General features: G+C 39.8%; 1 protein-coding gene and 1 non-coding gene across 3 annotated transcripts in view; both read left to right on the top strand.

Annotated features, from left to right (window-relative positions):
• Positions 1–23,944, top strand: part of LOC121278972 (NSFL1 cofactor p47-like) — a 44,763-nt gene extending 20,819 nt beyond the window's left edge. The window contains exons 3-9 of one of the 2 annotated variants that reach the window (XM_041189606.1): positions 3,125–3,205; positions 4,800–4,965; positions 6,409–6,501; positions 11,950–12,059; positions 13,019–13,156; positions 14,276–14,434; positions 21,765–23,944. In XM_041189606.1, coding sequence (XP_041045540.1) covers positions 3,125–3,205; positions 4,800–4,965; positions 6,409–6,501; positions 11,950–12,059; positions 13,019–13,156; positions 14,276–14,434; positions 21,765–21,927 — 910 coding nt within the window. In that variant the 3' untranslated portion in view covers positions 21,928–23,944. The remainder of the gene's footprint in view (positions 1–3,124; positions 3,206–4,799; positions 4,966–6,408; positions 6,502–11,949; positions 12,060–13,018; positions 13,157–14,275; positions 14,435–21,764) is intronic. The other variant, XM_041189608.1, reaches the window with a different exon arrangement.
• Positions 10,201–10,319, top strand: LOC121279466. The gene has a single exon (XR_005943407.1). It is a non-coding gene; the product is annotated as a 5S ribosomal RNA (ribosomal RNA).
• Positions 23,945–25,551: the final 1,607 nt, after the last annotated feature.

The raw sequence follows: 25,551 nt of genomic DNA, 5'->3' as shown, positions 1-25,551 counted from the left end.
CTCAATTTCTTCTGTGGACCAAAATGGGAATCACAGGCTTGCAACGTAAAGACATCATCTTGAAGGAAGCAAGTGTGACAGTGAATTTTTGAACTTTTAAGACCTAAATGCTGTTACCTCTTTTGTAATCACTTTTCTTGTGTGTGTGTGTGTACGTGTGTGTGTCTGTCTGTCTGTCTGTCTGTGAATGGGTGCTGTTGCGAATATATTTTGGGTGTTGAATAATAAACATTTATCCTTTTTAAAAACCTTACGAGAAAACCTGTCATTTGTGTGTTCTTGAGAGTTACAGCACTCGGACTAAAACGCTTTTCTTCTAAAACATATCTATCTTCAGTCAGTCAAGAGGTGGAAAAAGGGGGAATCATTCTACCATCTCCCCTCTGTCCATAACAACACACACCATGTTAACAAAAACCTAAAAATCTTGCGTCAGGAGCAACTTGCCAAAGCTGTCAGTTATGCTGTCAGAAATACTATAAGCAAATACATATTCAGTGTGCTTGTGTGCAAATTTTTGACAAATTTTAAATTGCTGAGAACAATTTACCGTCTGCAGGAATGGGACCTCAGTTTCAGCTGTACCATTTCTGAGCAATAGAGGCTGAATGGCTTGCAGAAACATCAATCTTGTTATTAAAAGCTTACTTGTGCTAATAAGTACCAGCCTTAGCTTTCTATAGCAAGTTTAATTGACAAATACTTCCTGAATGCATCAGTATCTTGAAACTTACAATGAAATTGATGGTGAGCTTCCATTTCGCAAGACTAACAACAATTCATGACAATTTGCAACACATTACTTCGCCACAAATTGCTGGACAATTTATGTACTAATTCCTGCATCTATATTAGACACGCCATTACTTTGTACCAAATTCTGGCCATTTTTTATTTCTGTACACAAATCCATGTGTTGTATATCAAAGCTTGCTTCTATGAGTGCAAAAATCTGGGGAAAATCAGAGGCCATCCTGTTACCCTTGTTGATTGGGACATTTATATTATTGCTTGCTTTAGATTTTTAACCTTTTGATTGCGGGAAAGATTTTAGCAGTAGTTGTTTTAAGTATTTGGGCAAGAGGAAGTATTTTCTGGATGTAATTGAAGTAAAATGCTTTGTCTCTTGATGTATGTGGGCTTACCATTTAAACAGTCAGTAATGGTACAGCTAGTCTAGTTGGATATGTTTATTTCCATCCTTTTATCTTAATTGCTTCATTCAGTAGTGTCATTAAAAGAAGTGCCAATACCCTAAGCTGTAGGTGACCTGATAGTTTCAGTAGCACTTTTCATTATGCAAGATATAAACTGAGGGTTATTTTCCATTTGTATCATTAAAGTACAGTTTCTAAGTATCTAGGTTTTGGATTGCATATGTATGAGAGTGAGTTACGAGGCTGAAAGCTAACAGAGGACTGTGGCTGATGTTCAAAACCGTAAGAATGATTTCCTCCCCGTCAAAAGTTCAGGTAGATTTTACATTCCCTAACGCTTCAAGTGAAATTTTGAATCCATTTCTAGCTACATGTGACCAGTATTGTTGATGCTTTCCACACCCCTGACCTGATTGTCTTAACAGATGATTGGTTTGATTGCTATTTCCTGCACTGTTCCCAATGCCTGGATATCCTTAGTATAGTAAGCTGGACAGAATTCTATATTGAACTCTGTGTGGTTTTATCAGTTCCTTGCCAGACTCATTGACCCCTTCAAGGATTTTTGCTCTTTTCCTTTGGTTATACATCCCAAGTACAATTTAACTTTCTTTCTTGCTGCCACTCATTGTTCTATCACTGAACTATCCAACAATGCCCCAGATCCTTCCCTTGTGTTGTATCCTGTATCAAAGATCTATTAACTTTATATTCCCATCTATGTATTTCCTAATATCATTACCATGCATTTGTCCAAATAAAATGCCATTTACAAGTCAACTACTCCGCTTCCCAAATTATCTGGATCCTTGTATTTGGCTTGACTCTTTCCTATTGCTTAAGCCTTCCCTCAAATTGCTATCATTTACAACTCCATATCATTTGTGTGCACCGTAAGCTGTGTAGACTAATTAATAGAAAAAATATTACCCACTAAGTTTATTGCAACAATATTGCATCTGTATGTATCAGTTATTCATAAACAGTATATTTCAAGCAAGTAATTAATATGACCAATTTTAATATGATAGTGTATTTCAAAGGGATTTTTCCTGGTAAAACACTAATCAGCAATCATTTCTGGATGAGTTTTTGGAAGAAAATCTATTTGCATAGTTTAGTTCCTATAACCGCAGCTTAGATTCTTGTACAGTTGTTTAACCATGTTTTGTCAGCCCAATTATGGATATCTGCTCTTGCACAATTTCTCCATGGTTACAGTTTACCAATCTTTCCTGCTGCCTTCTTGTCTCTATGTGTGATCTTTGTGCTCAAGTGGAGACGTTGGACATTTGGAAAACATTGGTGGAATGTAAAAGTTGCCAACAAGTGAGATCATTGTTAGTTAAAGTCAGACACTGTGCTCGAGTGCATCAATTCTGCCAACATCTTGCACATCTTACATATATTCTAAAGTCCTTGGAAACTGTCAACAGCTTCATGCATTTGTTAGCACTAAGGCACATCACTAAAATGTAATCAGACAAAAATTGACACTAGGGCCGGAATTTTATGGCCCCATCGTGACGGGGGCAGGGCCATAATATGTGGCAAGTCGCTCAAAAGTCCATTGATTTCAGCGGGACCATAAAATACCGCTGGCATAAAATTCCACCCCAAGTCAAAGAAGGAGATAGCAGAAGAAGTGACTAAGAGCCTGGTCCAAGAGGTGGATTTCAAGGATATTTATGGAGGGAGGAGAAAACAGGTCAATAGAGGTTTAGAGTGAGGATTTCACAGCTTAGGGCCTAGGCAGTTGAAGGCATGGCTACCATGGCGTAAAAGGATTTGGGGATATACTTCTGTGAACACTAATAGCTCATTAATTCATTTAGAGAGTTTAAAATTTAAGTTACATTGTTTAATTAGTGGGCATTAGTTCAAGTACAGACTGGAAATTTACATCAGTGATTGTTTAAATCTTTTATCCTAGTAATCCAAGCAGTGGATACTTTTTTCCCTCCTAGCACTGGTACTCCCAGGATATCATCCTTGAAAGACCTGAAGAAAAATGAACAAAGTAACAGTGCGGCTGATGAGGGTCAACGGTAAGGACTTTTGACATTTCTGACAGATTGGAACCTGTTTCACTTGCACTAAGGTAATCTCAAGTGTCAAAAAATAATTCTTCTGTGGATAATCTGACTTAATCATAAAAATCATGTTTCATTTTCCATAAGGTCAATCAACTGTTGGATTTCAGAATCATGTCAAGATAGATTGACCATAACCATAATAAGACCATAAGACGAAGGAGCAGAAGTAGGCCATTCGGCCCATCAAGTCTGCTCCGCCATTCAATAAGATCATGGATGATTTGATAATCCTCAGTTCCACTCTCCTGTCTTTTCCCCATAACCCTTGGTTCCCTTACTGATTAAAAATCTGTCTATCTCAGCCTTGAATCTGCTTAACCACCCAGCCTCCACAGCCCTCTGCGGTAAAGAATTCCACAGATTGACTACCCTCTGAGAGAAGAAATTCCTCCTCATTTCTATTTTAAATGGGCACCCACTTACTCTGAGATTATGTCCTCTGATCCTAGATTATTTCTAGAGAGCTAACTAATAGAATTGAGTAGAGTATAATTCTAATTGAATTTTTATCCAAAATTTTTGCTTGCAAAAGGCTGCAGTAGAAATCAGTACCATTTCATAAGGCAAGACAGAGTTATGACCAAAACTGTTCCTACCACGTCTAGGTTTCAGCAGATGGCTGTATTGAGAAAATAACAGACATAACAAAACATGACTTGCCTCTTGCCAAAATATCTTTCTCTGTTGCATGACAACAAACAAGGCAGTTTGTGCAGCCAGTAGCAACACGGTAATCAGGTCTCTAACCTGCCCACAATCCATGAAGTACCATCCAGAATAGCAAGAGCAACAATATGAGTAGCCATCCATTACTTGCCCTTCAATCAAGGTTACAGAAACCACAGCAGACTATGAGCCACAAAATAAAATCAGCTGTGGGCCTACGCCAGCGGTACAATGCTTTATTAGTATGGAAAGAAAATTTATCTGCAGGCTGATGTGAAAGAGCTTGTGGCAGTGCTCAAGAGGGAGGCACTTCTCTCAGCATCCTGACCACCATTCCAACCTCAACCAACACTATCTAAATCAGATTAACCAGTCATTTATTCATTTGCTGTTTGTGAGACCTTGCTGGGTGCAAATTGCCTGCTGCATTAGTCAATATTACAACAATGTCTACATTTCAAAAGTAAAAGTTGGAAAACACTTTTGAAATCCTCAGGGCATAAGGCAATTTTTAATTGCTAATTTTTTTATAAATTTGTCTTCCTCTTTCTTTATTACTTGTACGGCTCAGTTGAAAAGCAGGCAATGCATTCACCCACTGAAGGATTGTTGGAGCTAGTTAAGTATATTTCTTTGTATTTTGTAGAATACATCAACTTCTTAGTTAGTGATTGAATTGGACTTAGAAACTGTCAAATATCTATTTTTTCCCTGATGAATTATTTCATGGAAGGAATACTCTGTGTTTAAAAAATTGTGCATTCTCTGCTTAGAGAACAAGAGCAAATGTGATAATTAAAATGGTTACTTGTTAGTGTACTTTAGTTTTGTTTGTAAAGTAAAGCACTGGTTTCACTCACTGTACATTAATTTTTTCAAGCTTTTATGCAGGTGGTTCTGAACATAGTGGCCAGCAGATAGTTGGACCCCCAAAGAAAAAGAACCTAAATGAAATTGTGGATGATCTTTTTAAGGGAGCTAAGGAACATGGAGCAGTTCCGGTGGATCACTGGACAGGAGGTGTAGGAGAGACAAATAGTGCTGTGGTAAGTGAATGGGGAAACGCCGATAGAAACATTGTGAATTCAGTGGTCTCAAAATAGTGTTCTTGTTTTTTGCTCTTTTGGAAAGTCACAGGGCTGTATTTTTTTAAAGTAGGAAAAGTAAATTTTTAACACAAGGTAAAATTTATTAGAACCACCATTACCTGCCATAATTGTGGGGCCCTTTCTTGGTGGATATTAGATACTGGCACGTAGCCAAGTCTCCAAATTCTGGTTTTAAACCTACGCCATATTAATATTCACACAATCTCAAGTACGATACAGATAATGAAAGAAACAGCATCTGGTGATAAGCAACAAGCAAAGGAGATGAAATGTTAGGGTGCACAACAGGGTAGTGATTTATTGTGCAAGGAATCTTCCTATTAAAGTTTTGGGAGAAAATCTGGACAATATTTGTCCCAACTATGAATATGAATGGTCAATTGTCATTTTATTAAAGGTATATGTAAAACTTAATTAACAAATGTGTAGTACGTTAAAATAAATTCTGAAAGACTTTAAAACGTTTTTCTGAAAGACTTTAAAAAGTTTTCCTTACCCTCTATGGAAAATACCTAAATACCAATGAAGAAATAATGTATTCACCACAGTATTTAACATGTAAGGGGAGTAGGTGGTGGAAGAAGGAGATGCAGCCCTGAAGGGTTCTTGCAAAATTTCATTCAGAAGCTTTACCACCTGACAAGTTGATTCCCAAACCCAACTGATTATTTTTACAAGTGAACTCTGCGATTTGCACTTGACTTTAATATCCCAAAGCACTTCATAATGAGTAAGTATGCTTAAGGAAAGTGGTTTCCCCCCGCCGCCCTCCAACTGCAATGCCAAAGCAATCAGCGAATTTAGTGAAAACTTCCACTTTTACGCTGTTACTCCTGCTGTAAAAGCCCTTGGAAAAAGCTACACCTTGTTGAATGAGATGTATCTGGGTTATTAACAGCGGACTAAGTTCATAATTACTGCTCAATAGCCCTGAAAACCTAATTTCATATTGTGGCATGTCAAATTTCTCCATTATGATAAAATTCTACATTTTAATTGTTCTTTACATGTGTGTTTATAATATTTTAGTTTCTAGGGATAAAGTGCTTTTAACTCTGAGAATATTTCAATGAGATTGGCTATTTACCCTGCCTGCTGACATCACTGGTGCTTGGGGTCTGGAGATCCCTTGACTTGGTGCCAGATTTAAACTGCTGTTGGGAAAGTGGAAATTCATGCCACAAAGATGATTAGATCTTTGTGGACAACTTTCTTTGAAATCAACGGTGATTGCCATTGCTTCACCACTGACCACAAATTCCCAGCTCATTGTAGTGTGAAATACTTTCTGGGTAAAGTATTTAAATGTCCCACTACTTTGTACGAATGCAGAACAACTCTGATAAAGGTGTAAGTATTTGCTTCTGATTTATTTTGTAGCCATTCACTGGTGGTGGATACAGACTGGGAGCATCATCGCAAGAACAATCTGAATATGTTTCACAAGATAAAAAACAAGATCCTAACCTCGATGTAAGTTTTGAGTGTTAATATTCCAGAAAGCGAGTTGCTTAAGGATAGAACTACAGCCAATCTATACACAAATCTATAAGTATTTCCATTACAATCATACACTTCCTAATCCATCAATTACAGTTTCAATCTGTGTTTATTTATGGACACATGAGTGAACCCCCAGTTAATGCCCACCACCGGCATACAATTCATATATAATTAATGGCAAGAACTGACTGGTGGGAGAAAAAGCCATAAGGATTGTCTGCAGCAAAACTGTATTCCATTCCTTGAACCAGTTTCTGCTATTTTTCCCCATTCAGGGATTTTTCCTGCATCATTTGTGCCTGCAGTCATCAACAGATATACAGTGTGTACCATGTACTCTGTATAGAATGAAGGTTATAGACATATTTTCCAGATAGAATTTTATTTCTCGGAATGGTGTTTTCCTCACTTCTCAACTGAAGAAGTGAGGGAAAAGTAGATTTCTTTAATTCGTTCACAGGATGTGGGCATCACTGGCAAGGCAAACATTTATTGCCCGTCCCATCTCTAATTGACTTTTGAGAAGGTGGTGGTAAGCTGCCTTCTTGAACCACTGTGGTCTGGGTGATGAAGGTACAGTTACTGTTGTTACATAGTGTATTCCAGGATTTTGCCCCTGTCACAATGAAAGAACAGCAATATTTTTCCAAGTCTGGATGGTGTGTCTTGGAGCAAAATTTAGATGTGGTGACATTCCCATGTGCCTGCTGCCCTTCTTCTAGGTGGTGGAGACTGCGGATTGGGCAGTGCTGTAGTCCATCTTGCAGATGGTACCTACTGCAGCTATGTTGCGATGGGGTATGATCTGGGATACTCTAACTTAATTGTAAGACTTAAATCAATTATAATTGTTAGACTGAGTTGGGAGAGCTTAAAGTTACAGTCCTGGACTCTTAGTTCATATTAGATACAGACCATGCTCAGGATGAGCATATTGACACCAGTTTCACGGAATTTATTAAGTTAAAAATGTAATACTTAGCAAAGGCAATGGAAGCAGGCAGTTCACTTTGGAGTACTGGCTCGCGACTTCCAGTTGACTGCGGCACTGTCCCTTGAGGCGTTCTGTTGACCATAGTTTATTTTCTTGCTTCTTCATGCTGCGCTCCTGGCTGCTAAAGTTGCTGCTTATTAACTCTTATTAGCCACTACCTCTGTGCATGATCAGTGACATCTCTGAGCTCTGGTCCAAACAACAGATAATCAGTCCCTGATTGGTTAGATGGTGCGTGATTAGAATCCGATTGGTGTCTCGAAGGCGATGACCACCTTACTGATGCCGCTTCCTGTTAACCCCTGATTGGTTCTCTAAGATGTCAGTCATTTATGGGGGTGTTCTCATTACGGCTTTTCCCTGTTATTGGGCAGAATTTTCTGCCTGTCGGGCAGGCGGGCCCGACCCAATCTCTAGTGGGTGGGGAGATGATCCCCGCTGGAGAAGTGGGCCCCACCGCCATTTTATGTGTGACGTGACACCCGGCAGGAAGCACTATGTACTTCCTGTGCGGGCGGGGAGGGATTCCCCAAAAGTGAGAGTGCGCTCTTTCACACATGCGCAAGAAAGAGCGCATGTCTCCCTGAGGCTAAGTGCTGCCTCAGGGCGATTGCTTTCACAGTGAAAAATATTAAAAATAAGAAAAAAAATTCCCTTCATGTGACAATGTCACATGAGATGGGGCATGTTCATAATTTACTTAATAACTTTATTAAAAATTTAAAAACCCTGCATGAAACTTCACCCCGCCCATGGATAAGGTTTCATGCTTCATCTATTTGCCGCCGGGGCTCCTGGCCTTCCTGACAACCTTAAGGTTGGATGGGCAGGTCCTTTAACTGTATAGCTGATTTGGCTGTGCCCCGCCTTCCTGAAATCTTTAAATGGGGCGGGATGACGTCGAGGGTTCCGCCCGAGGTCATCCCGCATCATTTTACTTGTCAGCGAGCAGGCCCCGCCCCCTGCTCGCCGACAGCAAAATTCTGCCCATTAAGTTTATAGCTTTCCACTAAGATAACCAGGCTAGAGTATTAATCATTAGAAAGTGACAACACACATCCTCTTATCTCAAATAAGCAGTCATACAAATTAACTTGCCTCACTATTCCTCATCTTCATTAATATACTTGTTTAATATACTTCAATTACTTGACTTGAACTAAACCACAAAATAAACATTCCCTTTCCTACAATGATGGTAGAGGGAGTGAATGTTCATGGTGGTAGATGGGGTGCTGGCCAAGCAGGCTGCTTTGTCCTGGATGGCTTCGAGCTTCTTTAGTGTTGTAGGTGCTGCACCACAGGCAAGTGGAGAGTATTCCATCACACTCCAAATTTGTGCTTTTTAGGCAGTGGAAAGGATTTGGGGAGTCAGGAGGCGATCACCCATTGCAGAATATCCAACTTATGACCTTTTCTTGTAGCCATAATATTAATAAGTTACTGGGTTAATGATATTGCCCAGGATGTTGATGGTGGGGGATTCAGCGTTAGTAATGCTGTTGGATGTTGAGGGGAGGTGGTTAGACTATCTTTAATGGAGATCGTCATTGCGTGACACTTGTGTTACGCAAATGCCATTTGCCACTTACTAGCCCAAGGATGGGTGTTTCCCAAGACTTGCTGCATGTGGACACTGACTGCTTTTTTGACTGAGGAACTGTGAAAGAAGCTGAACATTGCTATCATCAGCCAACATCTCAATATCTGACCTCATGATGATTCAAAGATCATTGATGAAGCAGCTGCAACATGGCCATAGGACATTGCTATGAGGAACTCCTGGAGCTGCATTCTGGGACTAAGGTGTTCGGCTTCCAACAACCACAACCATCTTCTTTTGTATTAATTATGGCTTCAGCCAGTTGAGATTTATTTCCTAATTTATTTCCATAGTGCAGCCTGTAAGTGCATTGGCCTTCTAAATTTCTGTGCACGGCTGTGCAACATGGTAACTTAAAGGAACCGACTTGCATGCAGCCTCGCAGTTTAAGGAATATCATCAGAGATCCTTCCAATCCCTATTGATTTTGATTATACAGGCTCCTTTGTGCCACACACAAGTGTAGTCATTCTCACCTCACTTGTGGAATTCCACTTTGTCCATATATGGATCAAGACTGCAATGATGTTGGGAAGCTAAGCTAAACATCAGTTAGTAGTTTATTGGTAAGTGCTGCTTCGTAACATTGGCAATGACGCCATGTGTCATTTTAAGATTGATACCAAAGGCCACGTCCCTTCATTGTACAGAGTGCCTGACTACAAGGGACTCTCTGCAAAAGGCCACTGGCAAACACATTAGGGTTGGCTGGCGGACTTTTGAGGGTGTAGGTAAGTCTTGCTCTATAAGCCACCACTAAATTGCATTGAGCTCAGGAATGCCAATTGGCTAAATAATGAGCCTAATTGACATCTAGCTACTGGCAGCCAGGAATCCCATATCAGCCCCTTCCTCAACTCCCCCAACATAATCGGGGAGAGCTTGGCCTAAATAGCCAAGTGGTTATGGTACTGGGCTTGTAACCCCAAGATCAAGAGTTCAAATCTCACAATGGCTAACCATGAAACAATGTAACTTCATCTGAAACAGATGGAAACGGGTTTGTACTCGAAAGAGTTACATTGGAACAGTGACTATACTTCAAACTGCTTATTTGGCTGTGAAGCACTTTGCCTACGGCCATACTAGTCTGAAAACGCCCGATCTTGTCTGATCTCGGAAGCTAAGCAGACTCAGGCCTGGTTAGTACTTGGATGGGAGACTGCCTGGGAATACCAGGTGCAGTAGGCTAGCTTGGCCTAAATAGCCAAGTGGTTATGGTACTGGGCTTGTAACACCAAGATCAAGAGTTCAAATCTCACAATGGCAAACTGTGAAACATGTAACTTCATCTGAAACAGATGGAAACAGGTTTGTACTCGAAAGAGTATCAAGAGTTCAAATCTCACAATGGCAAAACTATAATCAGGGGAGGTTTTACCTCCACCTGAAGACTGAAGTGGGACTTCACCCACGATTAAGTGGGTCCAGCCACAAAAGGCTGCATTAAATCCAGACCTGTGTGTCTGTGATTCTTCACTCTGACTGTTTGAAGAGCATCTCTATCCCTTGCTCTGCCAGATCCACTGTAGAGGATAGCATGATGGAACAGACAACTGAAATGAAACATAAGTTGGGACTGGTTATCGGTCCTGAACCCATCCCGGGGGGGAACCAGTCATTCATTGGGATTTTCCTGGGGCCTTCCTTAATTGGCATGGAGACAGGTTCTGGCAACTGGGCAGGCTTTCAAATCCACTTGACTGTAATGGAACGAAGCTTCAAAATGAAGGCACTCTCTCCAACTATTTACATCTATAATTATAAAATTGATTTGGCAGCCAGGCAAATATGGGGGGAAGGGGTTGTTGATTCCTCCACAGGGCAGCCTTTGACAGCTCTTGCATACAGGCAGGTATTGAGGCCCTCTAGAACTGACACCCTGGCCTGGCACCGGATGCCCACCTCCAAGCACCTAAACTGGCCCCCACTTATGCAAGAAACTGAAGGCTGACTATAAAGCCCCAGCCAGTCTATTATATTTGGACTTAACAAGTACAATTGACTACTCACCGCTCCAGGCGAGAAGCCCTTTCAACTCAGTTCCTGCATCCACATAAATAGCCCCAAGGTATGATGGAAATCTAGTCCCTGATTACTGGAAGTCTCTGCTCGAAAGCCTATCAAATCTTTGTCAGTATGGTGGATGGCAAATGCTGTTCCTTTGTCACTGACAGCAAAATCTGGGCCAGTGTGTTTTGTCTTTTCTTAATGTTTGATCCATCATTAAAGAACCTGCTATCTTTATTATTATAGGAAAGATTTGCTCTTCCCTTCAGTGTCACATACCAGTGGTAGCTGAAACGGTAGATCACTTTGCCCAACCTCTAACAGGGCAGATTGCAAAAGTGACCTGATGTAACTGCTAACAAGAATTTACTGCGTAGGGAATTATAGGAATGAATATATTTGTGTGCTCCTGACATGTTTCACATTCATCTAATTCATGAATATTTTTAAAAATGTTGTCCACCTCATACCATTTTAATACAGTGTAAAGGAATATATTAGGTGAATGAACTCTGAATTATTTAAATGCTTGATCCATTTAAAAGTTAAGCAGCTAAGCATTTCATTTGCAAAGGAATGAGGAGTAAAATGGCTTGGTCCATTTAGATTTAATTTAGTTGTTGAATTCATGATTGTTATCTGGGTAGGTTTTACTATGAAAGAAACCAAAGCTAATCCAAGTTATTTTTACTGATTTTATTTAAATAAAAAGAGATCTTAATGAAGGGACTTTTTTATTAATTGGGTATTGTATGTGTCCTGTGTTATTTTCCAATTAACCTGTGTGGAATTTTTACGTAATTTTTCATAGGTTCAGATTTTGCTGAAACTGTGGAAAAATGGCTTCAGTCTGGATGATGGAGAACTCCGAACCTACACAGATCCTACAAATGCTGAGTTTTTGGAATCTATTAGTAGAGGGTAAGAAGCTATTAATATAGAGGAGTTGATTTTTTTTTAAATAAGATAATCTAAAATACTTTAATGTCTTTTGCAAATAAATTTACTGATATGTTTTCGATGATGTGCTGCTTTGAGAAAAGCTCGAACATGGATCAGAGCTTTACTCTGAACAGAAATGTGATCTGTGAAATTTGATAGTCTCTGCCTTGCATGTGTTATCTGTTTTTTGCATGGTCTTTGTATTTTACAGATGCTTTTTGCCATGTCTACCTCTCTCCATTATTGCATGCCATTTGTCTTTCTTGTACACACTAATTCTCTTGGCTTTTTTCACTACTTTGCATTCTACCCCCACTGTCTCCACCCTTCATTTTCTTTTCTTTCCTACCCCCCTCCTTGCCCTCTTGCTTCCTCTCCGTTCCTTTTCTACCCCATTCCATTTTCCCTTGTCCTCTTGCTCCTCAATCATGCATTCTAATCTTACTCTTTATTTGCATCCAAAAAGTCACAGAGGTCTACAGCACAGAAAAAGGCCCTTCGGCCCATCAAGTCTGCACCGGTCAAACAAGTACCTAACTATTCTAATCCCATTTTCCAGCACTAGGTCCATAGCCTTTTATGCCATGGCATCGCAAATGCACATCCAAATACTTCTTAAATGTTATGAGGGTTTCTGTCTCTACCACTCTTTCAGGCAGTGAGTTCCAGATTCCCACCACCCTTTGGGTGAAGAAATTCTTCCTCACATCCCCTCTAAACCTCCTGCTCCTTACCTTAAATCTATGCCCCCTGTTTTTTGATCCCTGCACCAAGGGGAAAAGTTCCTTCCTGCTTACCCTATCTACGATCCTCATAATTTTATACACCTCAATCATGTCCCCCCTCAATGTCCTCTGCTCCAGGGAAAATAACCCCATCCAAGTCTGTTGCTTAAATGATATTTCAGTTATGCTTTTTGTGTGTATTGTTCCATCCAGGGAGATTCCTGTTGAACTGCAAAAATTGGTTCATGGAAATCAGGTAAGTTTAGATATGGAAGATCACAGAAGTGAAGAATATTTGAAGCACAAATTGAAGTTCAAGGCATTTTCTGGAGATGGACAGAAACTGGGAAGGTAGGGGATGAGTATTAGTTGGGTTGTTGGTCCATGTGGTAGATTTGCCACTTGGAAATGTCCTCAAACCTTAAATAGATGTCTGTTGGTTTTAAGCATGCCTACAAATTACTTTTCTGCAAACAGAAAATCAAGATAACAACAAACCTACTTTCTTGTGCTTGAAAAGTATTTAAGGTTGACATTTGTAAATAAATATCAAATCTGGTATGTTTTTAAGATTACAAGATAATTTTGGGTAAGGAAGGCCGTTACTGATGTGATCAGCCTTGATGGCTTTCTGGGCAGTACATTCTAAAGATTCTTTGTGTGGAATAATTCCATCTGATGTACCTTTCACCTTGCCTTTTCTGAGTTTTATCTAATGGCCATCCCTTTGCTACCATTCTTGGTGTCAAAGTAAACTGTTTTACTAAGGCTTCAACCTTTACAAAGAAAGGTGAACTACCAGCAAGAGTGTTTGACTTGTTGCTATCTCATAGTTTCTAACATCTGAAAAAAGGAGCATTGATGGCGGTGAGAGCAGAACATTATCCATTCTCAACAACCGCTGTTTCATTCATTCATCTGTGGAATGCAGGCATCACTGGCAAGGCCAGCACTTATTGCCTACCCCTAACCCCCATTGAGAAGTTGGTGGTAAACCGCCTTCTTGAACTGTTGCAATCCGTGTGCTGAAGGTATTGCCACAGCACTGTTAGACAGAGTTTCCGAATTTTGGCAATATATTGTCAAGTCAGGATGATGTTTGACTTGGAAGTGGTGACGTTTCATTGTGACTGCTGCCCTTGTCCTTCTGGCTGGTAGAGGTTGCAAGCTGTCGAAGAAGTCTTGGTGAGTTGCTTCAGTGTATCTTATTGATGGTATACTGCAGATATGGTGCGTTGATGGTGAAGAGAGTGAATGTTTAAGGTAGTGGATGGGGTGCAAAATTGAAGTAAGATTGACCTTGACTTAGAAATTGATGGTATTTATAGAATAATATCAGTATCTGAAGCACTTTAAATGGATGATAAATATACAACTTATTTTAGCATATTGTTTCTCAAGTTGTAGCTAAACCAGAAAATGTCTGTACTTTTGGCAGTCATGAATTTTTTTGCATTTCTCTTTGTATAGCCCCACTCCAACCATAGTTAGCACACCATCTTCTCCTGAGGAAGAGTTCAAATATTTTGTTAATTTTGTGAATATAAATGATTCTGAGCCAACAACCAGTGTGCAGATTCGACTAGCAGATGGAAGTCGTTTGGTGCAGAAATTCAATCAAACTCACAGGTAAGATTTGATATGGTTCTCACTTTATGATGTTACTACAGTACCCCTTTTCACATGTTCACATGCATCCACAAGCATACTAGTAGCTGTGGGACTTAAGCCTAGGTTTTCCCTTGCGGTTTGGGAGCACGGAGATGGGACATTTCCTGTCTCTATGAATCAGACTTGGTAGAAAGAGGCCCAGAAGGTCGGATTTTCATTCTGGGAAGGTGGGTGCATTAGAAGTCGGGATGAATGCAGGCGCTGCCGGATGCGGAGATGGGCTGGCCGGAAGACCTTCCTCTGTGTGCTGGCCTTTTATTTAAAAAATGAACAAAGCATAAAACATTCCTCCAGTCCTCACCCCTCATACAATCCCCATGCCCCATCCATGCTAACTCCTGTCCTAACCAACTCTCGTGGTCCCTCATATTCCCAATGTTACCCCCATCTACCTACTGACTGGCCCCTTCTAACCCCAGTGCCATCCTATTCCCTTCCACCCACCCCCAGGGTCCTTCATATCCCAAATGCCACCCTATTCCATTCTAGCCACCCCTCCATGGCCCTCAGTGCCACCCTATGCCCCTCTACCCATCCCCCATGGCCCCTCATTCCCCCAATGCAAACGCAATCCTCCCCACTCATCCCCCTGACCCTTTACAACCCTTATGCAACCCATAACCCCAGCCATCATCCTTTGCCCTTGCAACGCTATGCTAACTCACCCTGTATGCACCATGGGCAAACCTCAGGAGCCGTGCTGATATAAAATAATATGTCCATTGATGACATCACTATTTTTAAAACAAACACTCTCATTGGTTAAAAAAAAATCAATACATTGAAATTCAACTACTCTCATATTCAAACAAATATTTCTATTCTATACCACTTTGAGATGTCAATCAACTGCTCACTTAACAGGCACCCCACTGTGCTAATATTAGGTTGTAAAATCAGTCATGCAGCATAAATTCTATAATGATAACCCTCAGGCTTACACCAACAGAGTGAAATATCAAGCACTTTTTTTTAATTTCCACACTTTTTTTAATTTAAAGTCCAGCGGCATTAAATCCCTAGAAAGCTTGGACAGTTCCAATGAGTTTATAAACTTTTTACACTTAATTATGCCTACTTTTAACACTCCTAAAGGGTGCCTTACCTCTTCCAAAGTGCACCTGACTTGTCCCAGAGGCGTTCTGGGACCATACCCAGAGGGGTACCTTACATCTGCAAAAGGGTATCCTGGCTATCCAAATGAATCCACATGGTTCAGACCTGCTCTTGCCTGGTCTAGTCTGCACACTTCAGATTTAAGACACCTATCTCATCAAATCACACGAGTGGAGGCAGCTGCTGATTTATATGGATAGCTGCCTCCATGAACCAGGAATGTGGTATTTCGAATCTGCCCAATCGCTCCCCCCTCCTTTGCAAAAATGGTGGAGGCTGGGTTCAGAAGCGGGACTTCCGGATTCGGGCCTCTGCCGGCATTTTAGCAATCTGTAAGTTAGTTTAGTGGTCGCCCTTTCACTACTAAGGTTATGGATTCAATCCACACTATAGTACATTTTCACTTAATCCGAGATAACACCCTACCACAATACTGAGGGAATTCTGCATTGATGAGTTTCAAATCAGCCATGAAACGTCATCATTATCTGTGTGTAGAAGAGCCTATAGCCCCATTATATTGTTACATTATTCACAAAGAGCTAGGAACTAATTGTTATACAGATGTATATCTGGGATGCAACATTTATTGCTGCAGTGCACTCAAGTGCCAAGCAACAATGTACCTCCCACATGCCACATAGAGATCTGTATGAAATACACTTGATAAAGCTCTAGCATTTTAAGTCTAAATGTATGTTTATTTCGAACCAGAAGACATAACATGGTGGGAGCAGCTGTCTGAGTAAGATTTGAACATTTTAAACGGATTTAATGTTGAATTAGATTGAGAAAAATGAACCCAAATTAGTGCTGGAGAGAGAGAAAAAAAAACAAGTAAATTGTGCAAAATCGAATGACCACTGTCATAGCAATGATGCATGGCACAATGAATTGGGAAGGAGTTGATGTCATGGAGTGTTTGGTAAGTTTAAACTAAAGTTCAGATTGACATTCAATAGATTTTTAAAAGGCACCAGTGAAGAGAAAGGATCGCTACATCCTTTTGTGGGCAGGAGAGAAACGGTTAAATTTGTTTAGTAGTGAGAAGAGTAAGGATGACAGTAAAAGCCCAGACAAAATTTTTGAAAAATTCAGCACAGTCAGTTTCAAAGCCTGAAGCAGGCACAGTGTGAGCCAGTTGACAATTTCTTGAGATGGAAAAATGCAGCCAGAAAATGTAATTTCAAGGAAACAGATGAAAGCCTGATAGATCAGTTCAATTGGTGTTCTGCACACTCTAAAGTACAAAAAGATTTGATTGGAAAGGGCAAGCTCACAATATCACAAGCCTAAGACACTGAGAACGCATGAAGTCACAAGGAGACAGATGAAGACGCTAACTACCCGAACATCTAGCCTTCAGTTAAGTCAAGAGAAAGGTAGCAAGGTTGATGCAATGAAACAGCAACAAATGAATGCACATCAGACAAAGATATGCAAGAGCAGAAGACGACCACATGAGTTCACACACACAAGGAAATGTCCTGTATATAGATCAAATTGCAGAGCTTGTGAAAAGCCAAATCACTGGGAAAAAATGTGCAGAACAAAGAAAGAAGATAGGAAACAAGTTTTCAGAGACAGAGAAATAGGGCGAATGAGAAGGGAAAAGAAACCGGAACATCCGTGCCCTGGAAGATGACAATGAGTTTGAGAATGCAGTAAGCATAGGAATCATACAATTGCGTGAAATGTCTGGATGCAGCAGTACCCAGAGAACAGAAATTCAAACAACCATTCAGATCAGGGAGAGAGTGACAAATAAACCCATAGCCATAAACCTGAAGCTCAAGATTGATATTGAAGTACATAGTAACATCATCCCACTCAGACTGTACCAGAAGATCTCTCCTGAAAATTTGAAAGAAAATAGTTACCCAAGGAAAGATGCTCTGAAACTGAGCATCATTATGCTAACGGCATACGGGAGAACTGAGATTAAGTAGCTACGAACAATCAAATCAGAGGGCCACACAAAGGAAAAGATGTTAGTTGGAAGTTCTACATCACTGTAGCAAATGGTCCTGCTATCCTGGGGTTGTGCAGTTGCAAAGAACTGCAGCTGATCTCACTGAACCATGAGATGAAGGAGGCAGCGCTGAGGGTTGAAGGCAGTATAGCCATTGAAAAGTGCCCTCCAATCAGAAGCAAGGAAGATCTGAAATATATGCATTCAGAGTGATTTAATGAGACAGTTGAATGCTTTGTCGATTTTGAGTCTCTCATTACTATTGATCCAGCGAAAGAAACCAGTAAAGTATCAATAGAATTAAAAGGAAAGCTTGAAAGTTCCAAGAGAAGGAAGAAAAGAAAGTGATCACCAGAGTCACAGAACCTGCAGATTGGATAAATTCCATTGTGGTAAGAGAGAGGCCAAATGAACGGCTAAGAATTTGCTTGGATCCCAAAAATATAATCAAGCAATAAAGAGGAATCACACCCTATTACAACGCTGGAAGTGATCATACCAGGACTGACAGGGACAAAAGTTTTCAGCAAGCTTGATCCAGAACTGGCTATTGGATCGTGAAGCTTGATGAAGAATCTTTGCTGTTGGCAATATTCAGGTCACCCTTTGGTCAGTACAAATTCCGTGTGTCAATCTTTTGGCCTGAAAGCGAGCCAGGATGTATTCCATCCAAAAATAGAAAAAACATATAGAGGATGTAAAGGAGCAATCAGCATAGCTGATGATATCCAGATCTGTGGTATAGATGGAAAAGATCACAAGATCATGACCACCTACCTGAAGCCTTCGCGAGAAACAGGAAAGCTGGGATCAAGTTAAACACAGACAAATGCGATGTGAAGGTGACAGAATGCCAATTATTTGGAATGGTCTAGAGTCAAGCCGAGTCCTGGAAAGGTCATAACCATCTCTGAGGTGAAAGCTCCAAGAAATAGAGTTGAGCAGTTTCCTTGGCTTGATATAGTTCATACCTCACGCATCAGAGCACACAGCAAACCTATGAAAGTTGATTAAAGAAGACGTTGACGACTAGTGGTCAGTGTCACATGAGGGGAAATTCAACAAGCTCTAAGAAGTAGTATGCAAGGAGATACGTTTGACATACTACAACCTGTCACTCTGCAAGTACAAAAACACTGGATGCAACACTGGTGCAGGACAGAAAACCTGTAACATTTACATCCAAAGCCCTAACATCAGCTGAAACCAGATATACCAACATAGAAAGAGAGCTTTTGGCAGCTCAGTAAGAATGTGAGAAATTTCATACATATCTGTATGGAAAAACGTTCATAGAGAGTGATCATCGTCCGTTAGTGCAGATCTACAAGAAAAATCTGTGTAGAGCACCAGCAAGGCTGCAGAGGTTACACTTGAGGCTTCAGAGTTACAATTTCACTCTGACATACAAGTCAGAAAGAGAAATGATGCTAGCAGATACCCTATCTTGATTGTCTACATGTGAGAAACACAAGATAAAAGATCAAGGTGTAAAGAACCATCGCCTAGTGAACATAGCTCCACCAAAACTGGTCAAATTAGAGAAGAGACCAACAAAGACGAAGAGTTACAGATGCATTTGCATCAAGTGATCCAGGGATGACCTGATAAGACACAGCAAGACAGCAATACAGCAGTATTTGTCTATCAGAAATGACATCTCACTAGAAGATGGTGTTCTATTGGCTGGATCCAGAATAGTCATACCCAAAATGAAGCAGAAAGAACGTCACCAGAGGATAGGTGAAGGCCACATGGGAATAGAGAAATATAAGCTCACAACTAGATCAGCTATTTACTGGATAGGCATCTACAAAAACATTGAACGAATGCTGTCTACATACAATGTATGCCAGAAGTACAGAAATACAAAGCAGAAAGAGGAGATGATAGCTACTGAGGTACCACCCAGACCATGGCATGCTGTGGGAGTAAATTTATTCACATACAATTAGGAATGGCATCTCATAGTTGCAGACTACTACTCAAAGTTTCCCTTTATCCAAAAGATTGAAGATTTTAGATCTACAACAATCATCTCACAGTGCAAGCTCTGTTAACTGAGCAAGGGATTCCTGAAAGAATAACCTGTGACAATGAAATCCAATTCATCTCCAGAGAATTTAAGGGATTTGCTGAACAGCAGTATGGGTTCAACACCATCCCCACATTACCCAAGGGGACACTGGTTTATAGAAAGATGCACACAGACAGTCAAGAGAACTCTTGCAAAATGCTGAGGGACAAAGGAAGACCCAAACCTTACCTTACTGTCACTCCAGCCTACACCTCTCAGGGCAGACATGAAATCATCTGCAGAGTGATTGAATGTAAGCCAACTCTCACAAGCAAGATATTTCCTCTAAATGACCAGGAAGGGAGTAAGTCAGCAACTCAGTGATGCACAGGTAGGAAGTGGTCAACACTTCAACAAGCATGACAGATCCCTCCCTCAGTTGTTGAAAGGACAAACTGTCCATGCACAAGATCTAATTATGGAACCCAGCAAAAGTTGTCGGTGAAGCTGAGACTCCCAAGGTCATACATCATCAAGACCAAAACCGGTAAATAAATGAGAAGGAATTGAGTCCATGTTTGACTTATACCTGAGCTAGAAGAGCAGCAAAGATAATCAGCAACACCAGCAACATCATCAGCAAGTGACACAACATTATTGACATCAAGCATGACTCCTACCATGCCCGGAGCAACGTGCACACCGCCTGTGCAACCTGCCAACTCAGCACTGAGTGATGAATGCTAAATTGTTAAAATGGAGGAACAACATCCTACCACCTAAGTAATACTGTGAATAATATGTTGAGAGAAGAAAACAAACTATAACAGACTTTAAAAGTGTTCAGTTTAATTATAACAGTTGATTGTTAATCATCTTTTAGTGAGATATAATATGAAAACATTGAGCTTTTTTATTCATTCATAGGATGAATGTCGCTGGCTAGGCCAGCATTTATTGCCCCAGTTACCCTTGTGAAGGTGGTGGTGAGCTGTCTGCTTGAAGCACTACAGTGCATGTAGGTACACCCACAGTGCTGTTAGAGAGGGAGTTCCAGGATTTTGACCAAGGACGGTGAAAGAACAGCGATATATTTCCAAGTTAGGATGGTGTCTGGCTTGGAGGGGAACTTAATGATTAGAACAGTTATATTGATACAGAGGCATTAAATCTTTTTAAAAGAAAGAGAGATGTTATATTCTATTATTCGTTAGGAGCTAAGAAGTAATTGTTATGCAGATATACATCCTGGGTGCAACATGTGCTGCTGCATTGCAGTCAGGTGCGAAGCAACAATATCAGTCCACCAGCCACATGGAGAGCTGTAAGAAATTTACTCAATGAAGCTCCAGCATTTTGAATCTAAAAGTGTGGTTATTTCAAACTTTTGGGAAACAGAAGACATAACAATCCTATTTGAAGAAGGAATTCTGATGTCTTTGCTAACATTTATCTTTTAATCAGCTCTACATAAACAGATTAACTGGTCATATCTCATTTGCCGTTTGTGGGACCTGGCTGGAGGAAAATTGGCTATTATGTTTGATCACAAAATAGTGACAATGCTTAAAAAAACAAAATGGAGTAGGCTATGAATCTAGTAGGGTACTAAATGTACAGTACGCCTTTGGTACATTGGTACTCTTAGGGTCCAAACCAAGTATGCCTTAAAATGAAGTATGCAGTATAGTAAGTGTCTGTAACCAGTCTTGATTCCTTTGCTCAAGTGGCCATCTGCAATTTGTTTGGTCACGTGGACACCTGTATGTACCTTCCGACGAGAGTGATTTAAGCGTGGATAGTGTTTTAATATGCAATGTCACCCATGTGACCTACCTGCTCCTGCGCAATATAATGAATGGAGTTCCATTAAGAAAACGGATTGTTTTGTGCTATGGACCCATGCAATTTGAGGTCCATTAGGATTGGCAATACATATCTTGTTTAGGACCCTAAGAGATGGCAGGGAGGACTCTGACAATTCAGATCAATGCCTTGAAGGTGAACAGAGACAATACACAACCCTATTCCAATTGCTTTGCCCTCAATGTCAAACAGTTGTGGTATAATGGCTATTTTAGAAGTCAAAGAAGCACTTGTTTTCCTTCAATCCTTTTGAGTTTCTGAATCTCAGCCAGGAGTCTTTAGGGTGTGTTCATCAGAAGTTTTTGTTTTAATTACAGAATTAGTGATATTCGTCAATTTATCATTCAACACCGCCCTACCTTTGCTACTTCCTCCTTTGTATTGATGACCACTTTCCCAAATAGACAGCTGACGGATGAAGAGCAGACTTTGCAAGAGGCCAAGTTACTTAACGCAGTCATTGTTCAGCGCCTGAAGTAACTTCATCTTTGTAGAACTGCACAGGATAGAACAAGCCTTACAAATCTTTCAGTATACTGACTCTGAGCTGCATGTCAAAAGGTGGTAAAATTGCCATGATGCTCACCTCAAACTATCTTAGCACTGGAAGGAGGAATAAAAGTGTCGTGGATCTGTATCAGGAGGCTATTCTCACTCTCCTATGAAGGCTTATTGGAACACTTATCTGTACAATAAATATATACTGTAAATATGTGCAAGTCTACTAATTCTCAAATAGGAAGTTATGTAATAACATTAACTGGAAACATTCTGCAAAAGTAAGTAGAGATTTCAAACAGCTGTTATAATTTCGAAACTTGGTTCAAACAATCACTATTGTATTTGGGCTAGATTCACTTGAATTTTTTGAAAACTTAGTTTAAACTGTGCATCTAGAGATGAAAAATGCACTAGGTAATAAGAGCAGATATTGTATTTATGCATGATATTGGTTGTATGCTGGTATTGCATGTCATATTATTGACATTTTATGGGATCTGTAAAAAAAAACATAATTAAAATGTAGATACTGTTGGTAACCTCAATTGTGGAATAAAATGTTCTTGAAATGCATTCTCTGAAATTATACTATGGTGAATGCTGCTTCAGTTGTCACTTCCAGTCCAGTTGTTTCCTTGAGATGAATATTACCAGCCCTGTCAGAAATGTCTTAAATTGATCGGTTCTTTGAAAGTGGCTGCTACAGCAATAGCTGCATGCTTTATAGCTGTTTTTGAAACCAGTTAAAAAGTTTACTTTGGAATTCATTGATGGCTGAAAAAATTGGAGCACCCTTTTTCTTAAAAAAGTTATATGAACAGACTATTCAATGGATTTGTTTGAATTATGAAGCTGCTATCACTGTTATTGATTATCATCTATTTTGTTTATTTTTATATTGAGAGCTGGTTATGAATGCAATAACTTGTGACAAATGTTGTAGAAAAAGAAAGCTATGGTTCTGGACTGTGATAAATATATGATTTAGACACAGCATATAAAGGATGAAGGAATCATTGACTAATTATCATAAAATTATTGGCTACCGAGAATCATTTTGTCTGTTCAAAACAGCAACCAAGTTCAGAACCCCTTATGTGAAATGGCTGTCACATCAGTGCAAGTGAGATGAATATGCTCCATTCTGCTTCTGTAGGGAAGAGCTATCATTTTGGCCTCTGCTGCTATTTTTAATTGGATTGAATTTACACAGGGTAGCACGCTGCTTTCTTTTTGTACATATCTTCTGTTTACTTTTATATACTGCCAGAAAAATCTTTTAAAAAATCAATTATTCTGTGCCTTCCTTCCACAAATGTTGTTCTCAGAAAATTCCTTAAAACGTTGAGGTGAATCTTTGCCATCATTTTGAATACCATTTTTAAAATATGAAAAATGAATATTATTCAGAATTGATTGTTTTGCCTGGTCTTAGCCAACTTGTAGGACCATGAGATTATGTGGATAACAGAAACTTTAGAACTGTATCTAAGCATTCAAGATGCTTTTAATCGGTAGAGATGTATCTTCTCTTTGCTTGATAATGTTTGAAATGGGTGAGTTCTCACTAAAGTGAAAAGTATGGAAAACTTTTCAATATTTGGTTATTATATGTAAACCTAAGCTTGTGAATAAAACACTTCGACTTTTATTAAATCTTTTGTAATTTCATCCAAAACCTTTCCTTTAAGTTCAAGGAAGGAAATACAAAAGTAGTGTTCTACAGCTTGATAATGGAACTCCAATCTTCATTGACACGTATTGGCATTGTCCAATTTTTGTTAAAAACGATTTACATCTTTTTTGTGTTTAAAAGAGACTTGTTATGAAAATTGGAATGTGTCAGCAATGGTATCGATTGTCAATTACATTAATTTTCATTAAGATTGTTTGAAGATTTAATGTTGTAGCTCTGAATATAACTAGATTCAACTGGACAGTCATATTTGTAACCTTATGGAATGTTTTTTTGCACAATTAAATTTTTTCCTGTAAACAGGCACTTTGAGCAATAATTTATTTTTGTGTTCCTTATTGACCGAGTCAAATTCCACCTTCTTGGCTTACATCAGCGCACCACTCGATTTTTAAATGCCCAACTTCTGGTGAATTGATAACATTTGTATGTTTTAAGTCATAGATCTTGCAATAAATTGTTCAAAATCCAATAGAAATTGAACGCCGTATCAAGTGCACTCATATTCTGCCTGCAACCAAAATCCTTTTATTTCATAATATGAGCAATTTCACTATACCACCAATGGGTAGCATAGTGCTGCAGTGCCACAGAGTGGTAGGATATGGCTTTGCAGCTTCTTGTTCCCAATTTCAGCCTTATTCCTACGGCAAATCACTGAACAAAATGTAGGCTCCGATGCAGGAGGAAGGGGAGAAATGTCATTCTTGGGCAGCTCTGGAACATATCCAAGTTGCTGGCTCCAAATAGCATCAGTTGAAGCCTCAGAGCCAGCCCCATTAACTTCCATTGGTGTATTAGCCATGGAAATGAAAAGAATAAAACTATGCTTACCTTTATTTAAATTCACGTTTTTGAAATTGTTTGGCTACCAGTTTTTAATCTGAGAAAGTATTGGGAAAAATTGTATTGAATGATAATTAAACCATAGATAATAAACTATAACTTCTCCTTTTTACACCTATAAAAGATCAGATGCTGTGCAATGCTTGAATGCAAATCAACATAGTCAAAACTCATCCCCCCATGCCAAGTAGCCAAACAGTTTTAAAAATTTGAATTTTAAATGAAGGTAAGTATAGTTTTAATGCTCCCTTGACCCAGGGCCAAGGAGAGAAATCGTAGACCCTGGTGCTTCTCCTATTTCTGGACCTCATATCCCCACCACCCCATCTTAACCCTCCCCCTCAATCATGCATTTATTTTATTCCAAATGATAATGCAATGTTAGTTTGTGTGCATCCCATAGATGATACCACCATGACTATTAAACCAGGGTACAAATTTTAGCAGCATTATGTAATATTGTTAATTTGAAGGAAAATATCCCATTAGTTATTTATAACAGTGACTTTGGTGACTGTTTCAGCCCTCGTTAACATGCGCTGCACATCGCATCCACATGGTGCAGTCACAGTAAATTAATATTTGGGGGAAAGATTCAATACTTGCAACCCAGATTGCAAGAAAATTTTCAAGTTTTTTACATATTTTGACTACCTGTCCTGGACAGAAAAGAAAGATCCATGCTGCAGTTTGCATTGTTTCACTGTTGGAGAGTTACAGAAGCGAAAGCATGGGGGAGGGGAGGAGCAGAGGGTACAGTCCCATTCACTTGCTGCTGTCTAAGCTCCCTCCTCCGTCCCTGGACACACTGGACAGCACTCACTTAACTCATTCAAGATAACTCAGTGTCACTAGGGGCAAGGTTCCAGTTTCCTGGGAGTGGCTCGGCCAAGTCCGACCTGGTGTGAGGCTAACTGACAGCCACCCCGGATCTAACCTTGTTATCAGCAGAGACACCCTCCTGTTCTTTCATTTCCTGTTTCTTCTCAGCCTCCTAAAAGATGTTGTCACGAAGAGTTAAGCGCAGCTGAAAGACTTCTTCATGGTGATCAGTAGAAACG

The sequence above is a fragment of the Carcharodon carcharias genome, chromosome 6 (assembly GCF_017639515.1).
Source record: "Carcharodon carcharias isolate sCarCar2 chromosome 6, sCarCar2.pri, whole genome shotgun sequence".
In the NCBI taxonomy this organism is placed as follows: Eukaryota; Metazoa; Chordata; class Chondrichthyes; order Lamniformes; family Lamnidae; genus Carcharodon; species Carcharodon carcharias.
The sequence above is the reverse complement of the archived record's forward strand: the minus strand, read 5'-3'. Positions and strand labels throughout refer to the sequence as shown.